The sequence below is a fragment of the Corapipo altera genome, unplaced genomic scaffold, assembly GCF_003945725.1.
Source record: "Corapipo altera isolate COAL_440 unplaced genomic scaffold, ASM394572v1 22b, whole genome shotgun sequence".
In the NCBI taxonomy this organism is placed as follows: Eukaryota; Metazoa; Chordata; class Aves; order Passeriformes; family Pipridae; genus Corapipo; species Corapipo altera.
The window spans coordinates 23,108,288-23,127,160 of record NW_020884876.1 but is presented as its reverse complement, the minus strand read 5'-3'; the positions used below and the strand labels follow the sequence as shown (position 1 = coordinate 23,127,160).

General features: G+C 37.4%; 1 protein-coding gene across 5 annotated transcripts in view; it reads right to left on the bottom strand.

Annotated features, from left to right (window-relative positions):
• Positions 1-1,854: 1,854 nt before the first annotated feature.
• COL25A1 (collagen type XXV alpha 1 chain) overlaps positions 1,855-18,873 on the bottom strand; it is a 313,397-nt gene continuing 296,378 nt past the window's right edge. For all 5 annotated transcript variants that reach the window (XM_027636119.1, XM_027636120.1, XM_027636123.1 and 2 more), the window contains 5 exons: positions 17,799-17,825; positions 17,010-17,063; positions 10,708-10,785; positions 8,480-8,518; positions 1,855-7,727 (listed from right to left, as the gene is read on the bottom strand). In XM_027636119.1, coding sequence (XP_027491920.1) covers positions 7,725-7,727; positions 8,480-8,518; positions 10,708-10,785; positions 17,010-17,063; positions 17,799-17,825 — 201 coding nt within the window. In that variant the 3' untranslated portion in view covers positions 1,855-7,724. The remainder of the gene's footprint in view (positions 7,728-8,479; positions 8,519-10,707; positions 10,786-17,009; positions 17,064-17,798; positions 17,826-18,873) is intronic.

Below are 18,873 nucleotides of genomic sequence, written 5' to 3'. Positions count from 1 at the left end.
CCAGAAGCCAATGGAAGAGAGGAAAAATTAGTAACCCTGTGAAGACAGAAAGACTGCTTGCAGTAACATGACTTAAATGTTTTGGCATTCCCTTGTTTGTTTTCTTTTTTTATTTGGGTGTAGTTGTTGCTACTTGCTGGAACATGAAATGCTTTGTCAGCTCCTTGTTTTGGTTTTTGTTTTGTTTTTAAACATTTGTGTGTGGTTATTATAATTGAACCACAACGAAAAGCTGTGTGAGATGAGGACATAAAAAGCCACTTCTATTACATTACTTTTTATCTATGTAGAGTCCTTAATACAAATGGGTAGGGATTAGCAGGTTTAGTAGGTTCACAAACCAGAGTTGCATGTGAGTAATGGCCTTTAAGTATTTAAATAAAGCTTCATTAAGAAAAGCAAGGTGAGGCAGAAGTGGCAGGCATTTCACAAGCAGTCCTGCATGTGCTTTGGCACATCACAAAATTGTGAAGGAGGCATATGAATAGGAGGGAATGCCAGAGGAAAGTCATGGCCCATGAGTACAGTAGGATGTGAAGGCTGTAGGATATTGGTACCCTGAGGGTTGGCTTTAGAGGGAGCATAGTACTGAAACATAACAGGGAAGCTGTAAAAGTACTGAATGGAAAACCCACTGCTCTGGCAGCAGTCCAGAATACACGTTTGTTTTCTAGCAGGATGGCTCCAGCAGCATCTAGAACTGCATTTCATCCTCTATGAAAGCAGAAGAAAGGAGAAAACTGGAAGCAAGACAAGGCCAATAGTAGCCACAGCTGAAGCAAGGACTTCACCTGGGTCAGGGCTGCCTGGCTTAGGGCAATGCACTCAGCCTGGTAGAGCAGAGCATGTTAAGCTGGAAGTACCTCATCTTGGAAAGGGAGCAAAGATATTTTTAGTCCCCTGAAGAGCCTAAAACAGAGCTAGATAAGATTAATGGACATTTATGGGGATTAGCAGGAGTTAAGAGTGGAGGTCAAACTCCACAGTACTCACAGTGACTGCATTTTTGAGGTGAAGGAAAGGGAAACAATGGGGAGTGTTCTGTTTGTCTAAAATATTTTGGGATTTAGAAAACCCAAACATTTAAATAATGTGTTGCAGAGATTGCAGCTGCTCCCCAATGGCGCTTTTTTGGTGGTTTGGTTTTTTTTTTTAATTTTTTTTTTTTTTATTTTTTATTTTTTTTATTTTTTTTTTAAATCTTTTATTCAAGGAGACTCCTGCAAAAATACACCTTAAAAATATACCATTTTGCAATAATTATTATGTTCCATCATTTCCGAACAAACTGGATTTGTGAAAAACAGACCTTCACATTTTCTAGCTTGCACTGTTACTTGTGACACTGCCTGCATATATCTTTATTTCTCAGCAGTTCAGGTTTATTTTCACCTTCAGAATTACAGAAAGGGGAGACTAGTGAGTTCCAGCTTTATTTCTTCTGATCCTAGGATGCCTCTGAACTTGCCTAAGCAATAGTTTCAACTAATTAATACATAGATCCTCCTAGCTTTTCCAGCTCTAAGGTTTGCAGCAAAGCTTCTTCCTTACATAGTTTGTGGATGCCTGTGCTGCCTGTTTTGAAAAGATGACTGAACAGACTTGACTTTGAAGGGAAAAGACACGTTAAGAATAGGAAGAAGGTGAGTTTTCTTACTGTCCATTGAAGGAAAATGGAACATGTTGCACAGGCCTTGATTTTTGTGCGAATGTTGCTACTGACACAACCTGCTCTAGACTTCAAACTACAGGTTGGCACAACGCAGCACACACTTCTTCCAATCCAGACAGACTAGAACAATTTTTTGCACCAATATTAAGAACTTTATAACTATGCAAAATCAGCACCAATGGTTGGATTAATATTTTAATAATTACACACTTTTTACATTATGAAAATAAATCATAAATAGTGTAAAAATAATTCTGAAGATCAACTTCTCACAAGCAAGAAACAAAACCTCAAGTACAAAACTGAAAGAAAACAAAACAATATTCAACTGAAAAACAAGGAGAAATTTTAATAATAAAAACAAAAGCATGCTGTTTGACTGGGTTCAATTAAGTCAAGACCAGAGGCCACAAGAAAGTGGTAATTAATATCAAATTAAAATGGGTGATTAAAACCTTGCAATTCTTTATACTACTCCTCAAAAGAGGTCTTGTGACATATTTACAGTGCTAAGACACTCAAAATATTTCTAGCATTGATAATATGATGCTGACCCATGTGGTTTTTACCCCCAAACATTGGAATCCTTGCCAAATTACTTTTCTTTGTATTTTTATCTCTTCTACTTCATTTATGAGACCATTTGCAATACAAAAATAACGGCACATATAGATGAACTTAAAAAAGTAAAAAATACAAATAAAAATATATAATATTTTCCAAAGGAAAAAGTCAGATACATACATCTTAGCAACATTTTTAAAGTTGTGTGATATTTTCCCAAACATGTACAATAATATAAGAATATCCACATATATGTTAACAATATGTAAAACATTCTCCCACCAACCCAACTCTCCATAATACTTCAGAGAAGTGTGCAAGTACCAATGGGATCTGGGAAATTCATACAATTTCTTTTTTAAATAGAAACAAGTAAAACACTAACGGTCCCAGGTTAAGGCCCCCTGCTTTACAAAGAAAATTCAATTTGTGAGCAGCATTGATAATCAGATGCATTTAAAACCAAAACGAAACAAAAGCAACACTCCAAATCCCTTTTTAAAATAAAAACTCCACTTGTTCTGTATCTTTCTCAGATATGATGGTGGCAGGCACTTGTTTTTAACAGCATTTAATGAATCCAACCACCATGTAAAATTCTTCAATAACAGAGGGTGCAAGAAAACCTTCATTTGTACATTACAACAACATTCACATCCACAAAAGCAAGTTGCAGGAAGGAAAAAAGAATAAAAAATTAGGTGTTAGTTTTAATTCTAGTCATTGAAACAGAATTTTTACAATGACTAAAAATTATACTTTATTTTGACCAGTATCTTTGCAGATATCAGTATTTTAGGTGAGTCTTTAGTGTGAAAATTTAGGAATCTCATTCGGTAAAATACAGAGCTTTAAAAATGTAATTCAAGATGGTCAAGCAGCAGAGATCAGGAAATTTGAAGGGAAAGGTCAACTTCTGCATGCTTTGAACATCTTCAACACATTCAGTAGACTGGAAATATCTCTGGACTTCTTACTTAAGTGGTCCTGATTTAGGCAAAACCCACTCTTGAAGTTGATAATACTCCCCTTGTTACTAAGCATAATACCTGCGTCCTTTCTTCTGCATGCCTCAAAGAGCTTTGCAAGGGGAGGTTGCATCACTCTCCACAGCTCATTGCTGGGGATAGGGAGGCACAGCCAAGAGAAAAGCCTTGCGTGGCTGAGCCCAGGTTTACAAACCCAGTTCTGGGGCAGTCAGTGGGACAACTCTCTCTAAACTCCAACGGGATCCAGGACCTAAGTGTGTTTCCTGGCACAGCCCCCAGCCTTACACAGCACCACCCTCCCACAAGGACCAAAGGTCTGCTCATCTCATTTGGGGTTACTTGTCTCTTTTGCTGGCATAACCAAGTAACTGGTGGTCACATGCACCCCTTCCATGAGGTAATGCTCAATGGAGCCAATGCTAACTTTCCACACTGTACATCAGTCCTTTTTAAACTCTATACTTTACACATGTGCAGGTATATGGATTTGATCATTCTGAAAGTCAATCATATTACTTACACTGTAGACTAAAAGAATATATAAACAGCTGGATGAAGAGTTTCTGCTTTGCTACACTATCAGAATATGACATCAAGATCAGCAATAAATAAAAATATAAATCAAAAACCCCACAAAACCCAAAACATTGTATCACTGCTCTGCGATTTAACATTTCATGCTTTACTCAGGAAAAAAAAAAGGTGTCCAAAACATCCTGAAAGAAAGCTTCCCCATAGCTAATCTATGAATATGAAAACAAGGACCACGTATGTCAGACATATTCCATATAGTGTTTAAAAGAAGTCTGGCTTCTGTAGCTGGACTTCTGCACAATGTGGTTATAATGCACTGGAGTAACAGGCGATTACAAAACTTTGTATGAAACAAATACTGAAAACTCCCAAAGAAACAAGAATTAATTATACCTGAAAAAGTCAGGGATATATATAGACTAATAGCACTACACATTTCTACAACTGAAAAGGCTGGTAGAGGAACTATTGTTCCTGTAATGAACTAAACAAATCATACCTATTTGGAGGAATGCCACTAAAAGATATAACAACACATTGGTGGTTCAAACTATAGCTTTACCATCATAAGAAAAAATATATATTAGCACCAGAAATAGTTGCTTTTTAAACAAAATAAACATGTTGCAAGTCTTCACAAGATGCTTTTCTTGATGAAATGTTAAACCCAATTCCTTTTTTTACTTTTACTGACCACGCAACTTTTCTAGATATGTTTAAGTTTCACATCAATTCAATCTGAGATGCAAATATTAATGTCAAATCTATGTATGTAGTTTAACCTTTTGAATTAAGTTGTTTATCTGCTGTTCCTTCATGGTCATTTAAATGGAATGAACCTTTCATGATACTGAACATTAAAAAATCTGAAAAAGTTAAGTAGGATTATTTGGGAAAAACAAAAAGTAAATACCTGGAGGGAATTTAATAAAGAAATTAGATTAATTTACAAGAGAAAAAAGAAAGTGAACAAAGATGCTTAAATGTTTCTCATTTAAGTAGGGTCTCAGTGTCAGGGAGTTAAAGGAGAGTTGAGTATTGACTAACACTTAACAGTAGTGTCTATAATTATTTCCTGAATGACAAAATCATGAACCAAGGTTCTGCTACCTTTATTGATGCATATAGAAATGGATGCTATGAGGGCAGTTTAAAAATATAGGTACACAAACTAAAAAAAAAAAAAAAAAAAAAGAAAGTGCTAATGGCAGTATGCATTTAATAGTTCTTTATCTTGTTGCTGTTTCTTAAATGAGTTGTGTTTGTGGACACTCTCAATATGCAGTTGCTAAAACATTCAACCAGATAATAAACATTCTACTTGATTTTGCATGTAAATACTCTGAGGGACCTTTAAAAAATATTTAATTTTACTCTATGATTGCCAGTATTTGATATCTTAAAAAAAATTCAAATTCTAGTCTTCACATCTACAATATACCTAGCTAAATGTGCCAAGTCAGGACACGGGCATAAGAGACTCTTCTCTGTTAGGTGGACAGCTGGCTCCTCAGCCTGTTGTTTTTTTGAGATAGTGCTTCTTAAACAAGCAGACTAAAAGGGGCAAGTCACAGGACTTACACGGTGCTCCTCTTGTCCTCTTTCTGAAAGGCCCTCATTTGCATTTACTGCTATAGCACTCTGATTATTAACATTTTATATTCAGACTATGCTGTGTGAAGGCTTTTACTATTGTAATCATGACTATTCAGAGAGGTTAATATTTGCATCTCTGAAAATTCAGGCAAAGAAAAACATTATCTTATATCTGTGAACACTTGTTTATTTCTTACTATTGGAAAGATGGAATTGAGCGGCAAATATATATGTATTCAGTGTATATATCTCTATAGTGCCAGAATTTTGTTTTTATTAGTAAGATACCACTAGTTGTAGGCCACCAAATTAATTTTTAAGTTTTAAAAATCTGGTTTTTCCTCAATGAAATGCTAGGTTTGACTTCAATATACCAAAATGACAGTAAAGATTCATCAAAGTGGAAGGTTGCATTATAGTGGCATTTCCATTGATCTGAGACTGTGAAGCAGTACAAAAAGCGTGACCACAGAAGGTCCCCATCTACACATGATTTAGAAATGATGGAGCAAGGAAAAATGTGCATTCCAAGAAGGGCCTAAGGTGCCCACACATGAATGGAGACAGGCTGTCTTCCTCAACTTCAGTTTTGGTCTACATATGAAAGACAACTCTCAGAAAAGTAACTAAAATGTTTTTGATGATCCTGCTATATACATTAGGAACAGAAGTGATATAAAAAGAATTTCCATCTGCCAAATATGGCACCATTTCTCATAAACCAGTCCCTCAAACTAACTTCAGTGCACCATATGAAGACTCAAAACTGGAAAAAATACCTCATGGCAAAACTAAAAATGTGCACGAATTATGTATTTCTAGCAATAAAAAAAGTGGAGAAGGAAAGATTTACCAATGTTTCTCTAGAAAGCTAGTCATCTGAACAGAAATGGAGAAATATTAACACCTATAACAGTGCAGTGCGACAGGTGTGCAGTGGTAATTACACAGAATTGTTTCTCTCCAATGTTTTTTGAGTAATAATGTCCGCTAAAGTCACTGTAACAACATAAAAGGAACAAGATTAACAAATCAGTCTGTGAAACACAAAAATAAACTCTTTCTTTTCTAGACTTAAAGGCTTTAAAGACTTTGAAATAGAAACTGTTAATACTGAAACAAGATGAATATGTGGCTTGAAGTATTTTCCTCAATGCCATCATCACAAATGTTGAATAGATTATTGAAATGCATTCTTTATGGCAACAGTTACAGGAAAGGAAGCAAAATTAACCATAGCTTCCAAAATCCTGCAGAAAAGTTCAGCTAGTTTTGTGTAATTTAAAGTGAATAACCTGAAAACCACACCATGGTACATACATCTATGGTCAGTTCCATTATAATCCTCCTCTGGAGGATGATCCAATTCATCCCCACCTCAAGAATGCTTTTTCCTCCAGCAGTCCCGAAATACAATATGCAGAGCACATACTCTGTCCATCCTTGAGTAAGGTTGAGAAGCTTCTGGTCTCAGGCGGTGTCTGCCATCAAATGATCCCTGCAGCACCTCTGCAACCTTTTCAAACAACCCACAGAGAAGTCTGGTTTCTTCTTCAAACTTCTTTCCTTCTTGATTAAGGACTCGACAGGGCCTATCGTGAATATCTTCACGACCGTGAGCAGTGCAAGGCAAACTGATGCTGATAAACAGGCGCGACCCTCTTTGATCAAAGGGGCCAAGTATCCCGCAAGACTGGAAGCCATCCACCTGCAGCTGGAACTCTATTCCCCAAAAATTCAAGGCCTCTTTCTATGCTCCTCTGGTTTATCTCTTTTTAGCAATGAGCCATGGTGTGACTCCCTTGAGATGACAAAAGGAAATTATTCAGAAGCTGGAATCAAAGGTCACCATGAGCAGCCATTTAGCGCGTGACGTGATCACACAACAAGCAGGTTTGGCACACGAACTCATGCTTTTAGTTCATACAAGCAGATATGGTGTCATGAATCAGTGAAGTACTTAAGATGGACACGGAAGCCAAGTCAATAAACTCCAAGGGCAGCTGGTACAGTACATATCATAGAATTTTGCTCTTATTTGGTCACAATTTCTTGTAAACTAGTTCATGGCACTCATTGTCCATGCATATCCACAAGCCAAAATATAAGAATTTACAGAAATATTAATTTCTATTATTGATTGTTGTTTTGATATCTCTCATTAGAGAGACAATCTTTGCAGGTTTACCCTGCAGTATCACCTAACTGCAGATGTAAGTGAAAAAGTACGTATGGACTACTGCAAACAAGTAGAAGCAGCTACATGTAAACATATCTCAGACTTCTAAAATCAAATTTTCAGTTTTCAACTATAAATAAAAGAAGTGGAGCGCTATATACACAACTTCATGCTTGTAAGGTTAGATTCATCACTGCAGAGACAAAAAGAAAGACAGATTAATCCAATTAGTAAGATATTTCAGACATCTATTACAAATAGATAAGGCAAAGTTGCAAATATTTATAGTTATTTCCTCAGCACCAGCTATTCTTCAGAGATAAATGCACCTAGGATTTCACTCATGCTTAATACTTTTTAACACATTATATGCCAGTATCCCTCCACCTACATAATTCTGCATGCTATGTTTTTAAATCCAGAGCTGCCTAGGTTAAACCTTTAGTAAAATAATTTTGCCAGTTAATATTAATGTTAAAGGAGGATATATTGAAGAGCAGAAAGGTAAGGCAAAGAGAAGGGCAGATTACACTGTTCTTCTCAGTATTCCAGAAGAATGACATAATAAGAGATCAATATAAACATTTGACAAAAAATCCACCAGCTTTTATAACGAATTGGAAGCAGTGATAATGTGCAGAAACCAAAGGATGTATAAGTCTTCATGTGAAAAAAAGAAAAGTCTTGGACTTTCCAGAAAAAAAACGCCAACTGTTTCTACAATACTGCCTCAATGAATTATTACTTCTACATATATTACAATATTATCACATGAACTACTGCCTGATCTTGCAGCAGGTAGGGAGGTCTGCTCTTGTGTTGCTGGATAAGTCTGCCTAGGAGGCTTTGAAGAATATCTTGATATTGTTCAGTATGACTGTGACAGGCATTTCTGTGTGCTAAGGACATACTGCTCCTGAAAAGAAAAAGCTCTACCTATCCTACCTTTTGCCAGCAGCCAGGCATTGGTAATCCATCGGGACCCTGTTTTAAGAGGAGGCAAAAAAAAAAAGAGTATAGTTAAGTTTGAGAGGATAGATAATCCATCAACATCTATTAAAACAGCCAGAGGACAGAAGGTTTACGCTGCAAAAACATACGTGCACCTCTCTGCTATAAAGATTTGTTTTTCTCTAAATCATTAGAACATCTTCATAATTTTCTTATCACTGTTAGAGCTCAGGTTGCTTATTATTTAAAATATAATCTGTTTTATTCACAACAATCTCTATCTGAATGTACAAGATCAATGAGAAAAAAAATATCACTTTTATCTGGAGGGTATTGTGTTTTAAAGGCCTTTAGTACAAAGGTAATCCTGTGATAAGACAGCAAGACTCAAATGTGCATAGGATCTTTTCACTTTCAATATTAGCTTTTGAATGAAGCAGCAAAATCTTAAGGCCTGAACACACCTTAAGTGCCACAGTGGAAGAAAACATCTGCGGTGGGAGCAGGGCAGTCCAGCAGCACTGTATATTTCAGTGCTTGGACAATACAGTAATTTAATTTCTTCTCATGTGAGAGTCACTCCATTTCTTTTCTGTTGCTACTCTACCTTCACGTATCTCCATGTGTCCAGTAAGATCAGGGCTAGCTATTGACCACAGTCACACTGGTTTTCAAGGCCCTAATTCCAATTTAGAAGGCTATCCAGGGTTTACCAAGAGAGTTATATGCTCAGAATTAGGAGCAGATATGATGTAACTAGACTATATATGAGCAGAAAAAAGATCAGGCCTTGACATTTTTTAGAATACCAATACTTCATATGTGAATTTACATGTGAAGATAGTGGTTAATGAGGATTTTTTTAATTGCTTGCATGTAGTCTGATGGGAATGGCTTGCTGCCTAATTATTCTGGCAATTACCTATGAACAGAATATTTTTCATCCATCAATGATTGCTAGTGAATCTCCAGATATAAATGATAATACAGAGAAATATTTTAAAATTACAAAAGCATGCTTGATTATTCCCAACACAATATGAGATATGGTTACCATTATTTGGAAGCAAACAATATGGACTATGAAATAATTTTAAAGGACTATGTATTTATGATTAAAAACAACTGACTTTAAATTAGAAGTGCTACAGTTGAAACAAAATCTATTTAATGTAACATTCATCATAGAGAACCGTGCTTAACCACCAAACAATATCAGAACATGCAGATCAAATTTTACTATGAACAATTAAAAAGAAAATCTTCCTTGTATCTTTATGAAATGTGTATGTACTATTCATTTGGGGTTTTCTTTCTTAAATAGAAAAGAGTTCAAACTTACTTTACCATTGAATAAAAATCACTGTTGCCAGATTGGTACAAGGGAGAGGGTCAAGAAGCAGCATTTTAGTATAGGTGGGAACTTGAATTCATGCTAACATAGGGTGGGGAGTGTTGTGTGTATTCCAGGAAGGTAAGTTCCAAGGGTAGGACCATTAAATTGGAGACATTAAATAACAAAGACAGGGTTTGGGCTGCAGACTGTTATCTTCTTACAAACCTCAGGTAAGCTTTTTATTTCCAAATATGTTTGAATACTCTTTGATGAACAGGCCAGACACCAAAAATATTACTTGTGTATGGTCTGGAAGCCAAGTTCCAGCATGGCTTACTGAAAACCTGGATTTTCAGAAACGGTATTTACATAATTCTGTACATGACTCTCACTTTGGTCAAATTGTGAAAACATGCACCTAAGACTGCGGGGATTTGAAAGGAAGTCCAGGGTGCAGAGTAGCTCTAGGACAGACTAAAGTGCAGAACTGAGCCAATGCAGACAAAAGGTATCGGACTTAATTAGAAGTGAACATTGTGCTGGATTTCCACAATGACTTGGGTTCAGGGTGAGTAAGGCAATAGGTATTTTGTGAGGAAAATAACAAACCAACAATTCTCAGGGAAAATGTAGGAAGGATACAAACTTATAAATTACTATGTGATGTGGGAACAAACTGCTGAAAGTTAGGTTTAAGGTACCAATAGAAATGTGTGTTCTCTCATTGCGGTTATGATCACTTGAAGCAGCTGGTTTGCTCATGCACATGCATGTGTTACGTGAATAATGTAAAGTCAGCTCAGAAAAACATTACTTTACATTAAGAATGGCTGACCACAAACAAAGGAACTGCATGCAGGGTTGGTAGGAAAGAGAAATACTGTACCAATTGGCAAGGGGCATCCAGCCCATCCAGGCCAGGTTGGCCTGGCTCCCCTTTTTCCCCCTTAATTCCACGGAATCCCTGTTGTAAAGATTAACTTGCAATGTTACTGTCAAGGAAATGCCTTCAGTATCGACTTAAACGGAGTGAACAAATAACAATAGAGAGGCAAGAGGAGCAAGCTGACTGTCATAGTGTGATTTAAACCTGTGGGGCACTGACTTTGGCACATTCCAAATTTGGTTCCTTTTCAAACAGTTTGGCAGAAATAATGAAAAAAACCACCGCCAAACCTCCCAAATTTAGCCCGAAGGTCTTAAGTCTGGTACTTTAAACCAATTTAGGACGTTGACAAACGGAGTCTGCTCCAGAATTTTCAGAACTTGAGATAAAGCTGTGTTAACAAAGGGCTACAGGTTCAACAGTAGTTGGTGCTTGTTCCTCTCTCCTCATTTCTTATTCCATCAGTTTACAGCAGGATGATCGATCTTCCAATATATAAGTGAGACGTACCAATGGGCAAGGTGCATCTAATCCAGGAGCACCCTGTTCTCCTTTCTCCCCTTTAGGCCCCTTTTTGCCTTTCTTTCCCTTTTCCCCCTGTGGATACAATGGTTTGGATAAAACAAGTTTCATTCTTTTGAAAAAAAATTAAAGAAAGATTGGTTTTAAAGTTTGGGTTTTTTCTTTTTAAGCCAATGGAGAGCTGAAAGGACACTTACCACTGTGTTCTGGTTTGGGTGGTGCATTATGTGGAAAAATAAATTATATGATCACAAGCAAGAACTGCAATCAATCTGTATTAGTTTGTGCTGGTATTTCATATCAGTATTATGAATGTTTTGAAACCTAGAACAGGGCTTGAAAAAATTGATTTCTTGAGACAGAGGCAAATCTGCAAAATCCCCCAATCCACAGTCCAAAAGAAGATGTCTCCTATTTAGTCTAAGTGATACCTCTGAAGTGCACATGCACACAAACCTGAATTTGTCAGCTTCCCTAGAGAATTTGCCACTAGTCAGAAGGAACTTTGTGAGAGCGGAATCCATCAGCACAGTCTTTTGAAAAAAGACCTGTGGCACAGATGCTTCACAGGGATGGTTATTCTCTGACTCAGTTCCATGAGCTTCCATGGTGTCATGTCAAGGGTGAACTTGGCCCAGAGCATCCTTTGCTGAACTGACCTTTTGCACTCTGGTAACAGTGTTGGGAACAAATCCTGTTCTCCATGGTGTCCACAGAAACCCACTGACATCACTGAGGATGCACTCCTGTCACTCTAAATATAACATGACCATTTCAAACCCTGCTACAGGAATCAAAACACCCAAACTGCTTGATGGAGAGGTGCTATGACACTTTCAATGATTTCATATTGCGCCTTGGTATCAGAAAGTAATCAGAAGTGATAATTATTCTTTATTTAAATATTTCAACATTCAAATATTCCCTCTACTGCAGGCAATGTTTCATCTACTTATTTTAACAAAATTCAGTCCTTTGATTTCACACTGAGTTTTCTCTTTAAATGTGAAACTTCCAATGCTTTAATTCTGATGGAAATGACTGATTACCCTCAGCAAAGCTACCTGCAAAGATGACCTCACCTTCAAGCAGTATAAGATGTTTAGAGAGTTCATTTTATAATTGATTTCACACCAGTTGATCACAATGGTAAATGAGTTTCAGGTTTGCTCTCAATTTCACAAAAATCAAAAAGGAGCAGTTAAAAAAATTAACAAATTGGACTAGGATTGTAATAAATGGGATAGGAAGGATGAGTAAACCAGGAATATCACAAAGAAATGGGAAAAATAGTCATAGGAAAATTAGTATGACATTGGAGAACCAGCAAGCGAGGTTGTGGCTATTTGGGAGGATTTCATTGGTGAGGAAAAGGGTAAAAAAGACAGAGGAATTGTAAGGAATGAGGGTAGAAGGAGAAGGAAGGAATGCCCCTTTGGAATAAACAGGCAGATTTAGGTGAAGCATAGTAAACAGACATTTAACTTGGTCCACACCAGTACAGAAAGACTTAATCTATTAACAAGAGATAAAACCCATTTTTACACATAAAAAATTAATTATATAAATCAGATTTTAAAAAGGAAGGAAAGCACATTAGTCATTTAATATCATAACATATTTGACATATTTAAATGGAAAAAACTATTTCATGAACAACACATACTGCATTCATGTCATAATAGAAGCAAAGTTACTTGTCTATCTTTTCTGTGTGCCAAAAAGTCACAGGATAATATTTGGGAAAATAGCAACCCAAACATTACCCTTCTTTATCAAATGATAAGATTATGATGTAAAAGAAATCTTCACGAGACAAGAACTGTAAATTTGCTAGGTTTCCATCTTAAACCTAGACAGATAGCAGCGTAGCAGAGAAACCCAACAGTTTCAAGGTCAATTCTCGTTTTTTGTTCTCAGTGTAACACCAATATATTTGCAGTGAATGTATGCAAGCACAAAGCATGGACATACTCCAAAAAGGATTCTGAAAATGGACTGTACAGTTTGGTTTCTGACTCTTTTTCTGTTCTTTAAGATTTGCATTTCTTTAACTTGTTGTGTTACAAGCCAGCAGATATCTATTTAAACTTCCAGTTTTGCAGGACAGATCTATGATCTTATTCAAAGCAACGCAGCAGTCATCTGTGCAGACAATAGTCTGAATTTCCTGAGTACTTTACTACTTTTTCCACAAGACTGAGTTATTTCTTTTTAATCTTTACTCCTTGTCCTCAAGTACAGAGGCCCACAGGAGATATGGAAAATCTACATCTGATGAAGATAAAAAAAAATTCCTTTCTGCTCTTCCTCAGTGCCTAGAGAAATACAAAGTTGTGGCACTTCTGCAACACCTCTCTGGTTGGAACAACCTCCAATCCTCATGTGCACAGATTTTCATCAATGCAGAGTGTAGGGGAAAAGGATAATGCCTTTTCATTCTCTGTTCAGACACATCATACTCTTCTGTCAAAATTTATAACAACAGACACAACTGTGCATTTGGGACCAGGGGCCCCTTCCCTCCCTCTCCCCACAACACATATCCTAACTTTCTTTAAAAGTTATTCCTTTTTAAAAGAATTTTTTTTCTATCCATACAATGAAAATACAAAATCAATTGTACAAATCTTTTTCGTGATGAGTGCTCCTGGACTATAATTTTATATGAGTATTTACAGCTAGAAGGCTTTTAAAAATATTATTACAGCCAAGTCAAGCGGGCATTATAATGCAAACACTAACTTGCTTTCACCGTAGCAGGACTGCTGATGCGCTAAAATAAAAACAGCAGTCCAAGTCTCACCTCAAACTGAAGAAGTAAAGATTTATTCCCTGCATATCTATGAAAAAAATAAGCGTCATGAGTTCTCTTTAGAATGTTAATAATGATACATATTTTTGAAGTGCAATTTGAGTTAAGTTTCTTAACTAGAAACTCATTAATCTCAATTTTGTGATGTCAGTCCAAGAGCCAATACTGTAAGAAATATTAAAAAACCAAGAAATCATAAGATGGATGCTTAACTGGTAAGCTGGTTTATCTCTACTGAAATGGGTGCTGTTACACCAATTTGGTCATTGATAATTAGTAATTTACACAAGGAAAAACACTGAGAAAATTTGTTATAATGAAAGCTTTGATTTATTGCATTACTTTGTGTCTTTTGAGAGTCAGCTTTTCATTTGGAAAAAGAACTATTGATGCAGCTAAAGTCATTTTGGTGAAATCAGTTTACTTACATGATACAAATATTCCCCAGTTTCTGAAAAAAATGAGTTAAAACAGCAATAGAAGTCTCTTTCACAGAGCATTCAGCCATATCTTCCCAGACTTTTCACTGGGAAAGAACTTCCTTTGCCTTCTAACTTTATTTGAATATTCTGAGAATTTTTAAGGCAGATATTCCACCTCCATTTTCACTCTACAGACTTCCTGGCAATCCTGTTAAACTGAAAGTCCACAAAATAATGTGGGTTTTGAAACATCTGTCACACTAACTTTATTCCAAGCATTCTTCTCAGGAAACAGGCTTTGCCTTTTCCTGAATTTTTAGGGGGATGGAGGAGTAGACTTCTTAGATGACGTGTCCTGCAGCTCATGAGAACAAGTCGCCACAGACTGCCTAAATCACAACTGCACTCCGAAAAGGACCTAGCTGTGCCTGTGGCAGCACACAATTCCCACATGCAATTCCCTCACTCCCTTGCAACTCCTGTTGTTTGACCAATTTGGTCAGTCTCTGGGAACAACAGACTAATATACAAAACCAGCATGCTGGACTAAGGGACATTAAAACACTTATACATCTCAGCTATTCCACTTTCATATCATATCATATTTATATAAGTGAACTTTTTACCAGCTTTCCATTTTTAACTCCAGAGATGATGTGAGGGCTCTGGTGACTGGATTTTGTCTGCCTGTCTCTAGCTGGACATGGAAACACAGACTCAGAAGGTCTGGTTGGAAGGGAGTTCTGGAGGTCACCTACTCTAAGCTCCCATCCTGAGTAGGATGATTCGTGACCTTAGATTAGATCAGATCAGAGCAGACCAGATTCTGCAGTGCTCCATGGGCAGTTGTTCAGCCACCTTTCCTGGGTACACTGTCCCAGTGCCATGCTGCCCTCCATGTGAAAAAGGTTTTCTGAACAAGGTTTTCCTAACTGCCACTCTGAACCTCTCAGGAGCAGCTTCTGGTCCTGTGTTTCACCACTTGCCATTACCCAGAAGAGTTTTGCTCCATCATCTTTGTATCTCCCCTTTCAAGTAGTTTGGCCTTCTCGTTGTCAGACTAAGCCAGTCCACCTCCTTCAACCTCTTATATGGGTTATGTTTGCCCTGGAGTTCTGCCAGCTTGGTAGCCTTCTTACTCTCCACTTTCTCAAGTTTTTCTTGAACTGTGAGGCTCAAAAGGCCATCTGCTGTATTCAAGCAAGCTCACTGGGATTGATTAGAGAGGTGTAATAACTTATTTTTGTCTTCTGGACACAACCTTTCTAATGTATCTCAGTATGAGAAGACACTGTTAAGCTCATTCGATTTGGCACCTACTATAAATGCCACTTGGCACAAGCTGGTCATCCCGCCAGTCACCTCTCAGAGCTGGCAGTTATCAGTTACACCTTTCTACCAATAACTGCTCTCAAGAGAGAACAGCTGCTCACTTGTGACAGACCTGTGATCTCTGAGAACAGCAAGAGCTCACCATTCATTGTGATTACTCCGTCAGGTCACCCACTGCCTTTAATAATACTCATGGACCACCTGCTTAAGCAACAGTTCTGCAAAATCAGTACTTTACCAGTGATCTCTGACCCTGAGATAAGCAATATAACAAGGGAGAGAAGGGAAGGATATATTTCACAGTACCCTTTTCAATCCATTCTTGGGAAGTGCTTTGTCTGACAGTATTAAGAAACAGAGAGGAACTCCTACACCCAGTGACTGTTTAACCCTGCATCTTGTTTGGGACACCATGATGGGAAACGGACCTAGCATAACCCTGTACATGTCAGCTAGACAAAAACAGATGTAGAAAAAATAGACCTAGAAAAATCACCTGCTCTGTGTGTGGATTTTCATATTAAGTGGCTTGATGTGAATTCTAATTCAGCATTTCAGCAACTGTGCTCTGTGTTGGATAGAAATGGGAGAGATTTGCTTGTGAGCTTTCTCTGCACACCCTAAGTCCTGAATTGCTTTTTACTAAACATATTTCCAAGTCACTGTGTCTGGACACTGAAAATGAAGTTAGGCTTTTTCTGTTAACTTCACTGTCTAGTTGGTTTACCAGAATGTAGAATATATGATTTAATTTCAATCCACAAGTAGCACAAAGTACTTAACTGTAAATTAGACATTGCCAAAAATAAAAATACAAACAGTTCCTATCTTATCCATTTGATGTGGGACAGGTAGCATGTACAGGCATGGTACAACTAGGATAAACTGCCAGAGAACAGAGCTGGGCTCTTCAGTATAAAATTACTACCAGAATGACTAATGTCATTCTGATGAAATATTTTCAACACGAGTAGGATGGATTGGAGAAAATGTGCCTAAAAGAAAAGCTGTACTTCGGGACATGTGGATATTACTATTTCTGTGCATACATTTTTGTGGTTTTTCATGATTTTGCTTAGAATGTATCTGTGACCGGCCTTTTGGCACACAGTAAAAACAAAGATAAGTTTTAATGGGACAATTTAGAGCATAAAGACAGCAGAACTGACTAGGCTGGGGAATCAAGCAACAGTTAATAACACTGTGGTCACCTTTTCTCCCTTTTCTCCTATATCACCCTTTTCTCCTCGAGGCCCAGGGAAACCCTATGAAAACAAAACGGACAAAGACAGGTTCATTTTTATTCACATGCAGGTTAAGTTTTCAAATACTCTTGGAAAGCATAAAATGATTATTTCACTACATGCTTTGTATATATACATGTGGACACATACATAGACATGAGCATGAGAGACAAGTCCAAGAGTTTGGTAGAGGCAATTTGCCAGCTACAGAAAGAAATCATACCACTCAAAATGGCAACAGTCCATGCTAGCATATGTATGTTCTGAAAAAGACTCTTTCAAGTTAGGGATTTCAGCATAGAACTAGAGGAAAAGACTTACTGAAAGCCTTTTTTAGCATGCCAAAGAAAGAGATTATGCCTTGAAATGTATCCATTACAGGTTATGGAATTATTATTCTCTTTAATTAGAATAAATTTACTTAACTGAGTGTTAGTGACTCCTTGTTCTTCTACAAATGAGTCACAAGCCTGAATATTTCCTTAGCAAGCACAGTTTTTCAGCATACTGACATCCAAACGACCAGCTACTTATATTACTAAGCACCACATCTGGTGGTGTCTGTCGATAAGGGCTGCATATCACACAATCTTTGTCCTCTTTTATCATAGAGAAAGAGTAAATGAGGCATTTAGCACACTCTCTGTATGTACTGCACACACACTAAATGGAAACAAAGGTGTTATGCTCCATAAGCAATTTCTTGGAAGACGCTTACCGACCATTGAGAGCGCATTCGTCACAGATATTACTTACGTCAAGGCCAGGTTCTCCATCTTTGCCCTGCCAAAGAACCACAGAAACTGCATTAACATCCTAACCCCTGGTACTGAGAGCTGGCTTGAGGCCCAGTTTCTGTGCCCCCTCTGCACAGCGACACCCCACGTTGCTGAGGCTGTACACACAGCACTGCTGTCAGTGAAGGACACTGCAGTCAGTGTTTAACATTTCCAGGAACTGACAACTTGACTGTAAAATTTTGCTTGACTGTAAAATTTTGTTTGTAGGCAGATTCCAGGACTAATCTGAAAATACAGAAAAGCCTATAATTTTTTAATTTTATTTTTAGTTCACAGGAAGGGGAAACAGAAGTTGCATTTTTTTTTTTTTCCAATTTAACTCACAAAAGTGACCCTCGGATAAAAATGCATGGCAAGCTAATTTAACACCTCATGGAGCCTGAAAACTGTCTCTGGTAACTGAATCCTGATCCAATTAAATGGATCTAATTAAACCATAGGTCTGTATTCCAGCTTAAATTAATTAATCAAGCAGATTAGACTGAAGAGTGTATGGAAACATTGCAAGTCTCTTGGAAAGGCTGGTTGTTCCTGGCCAAGCATATTTATATGGCTTCTCTTGCATGAAAGTACAGAAAAGACATATGTACATGTACACACCTGACCCAGTCATTAGCAGTGTAAACACAGTAAGTCAACTGATTTTATTGGGGATATCCTTGTTAGGCCAAAGGAAGTTCCCTCTCATATTTTAGAAACGGATAATATAATTTAAACGGTTGATTTAAAGCATACCACTTCCACCTACAAATGGGCCACAATGAATTTCTCATACTGCTTCTGGCACAGAAATTAAAACAAAACAGGTCTCTGAAGTGTCAAACAAAATGGAAATATAATGGTGAAGTAGCCTTGCAGTACAGAAATCCAAGCAGCTTATTGAATTAATTAAGAAATTCACATCTTTCCGCAGTTCATCCTGAACTCCTGGCACTCTCACATGGTCCCTGGGCAGCTGATGTCCACAAGCTGCTGAAACAGGAGTACGTGTATTCTGGATTTCCTCTCTCTTTCTGACTCATGTCAGATCT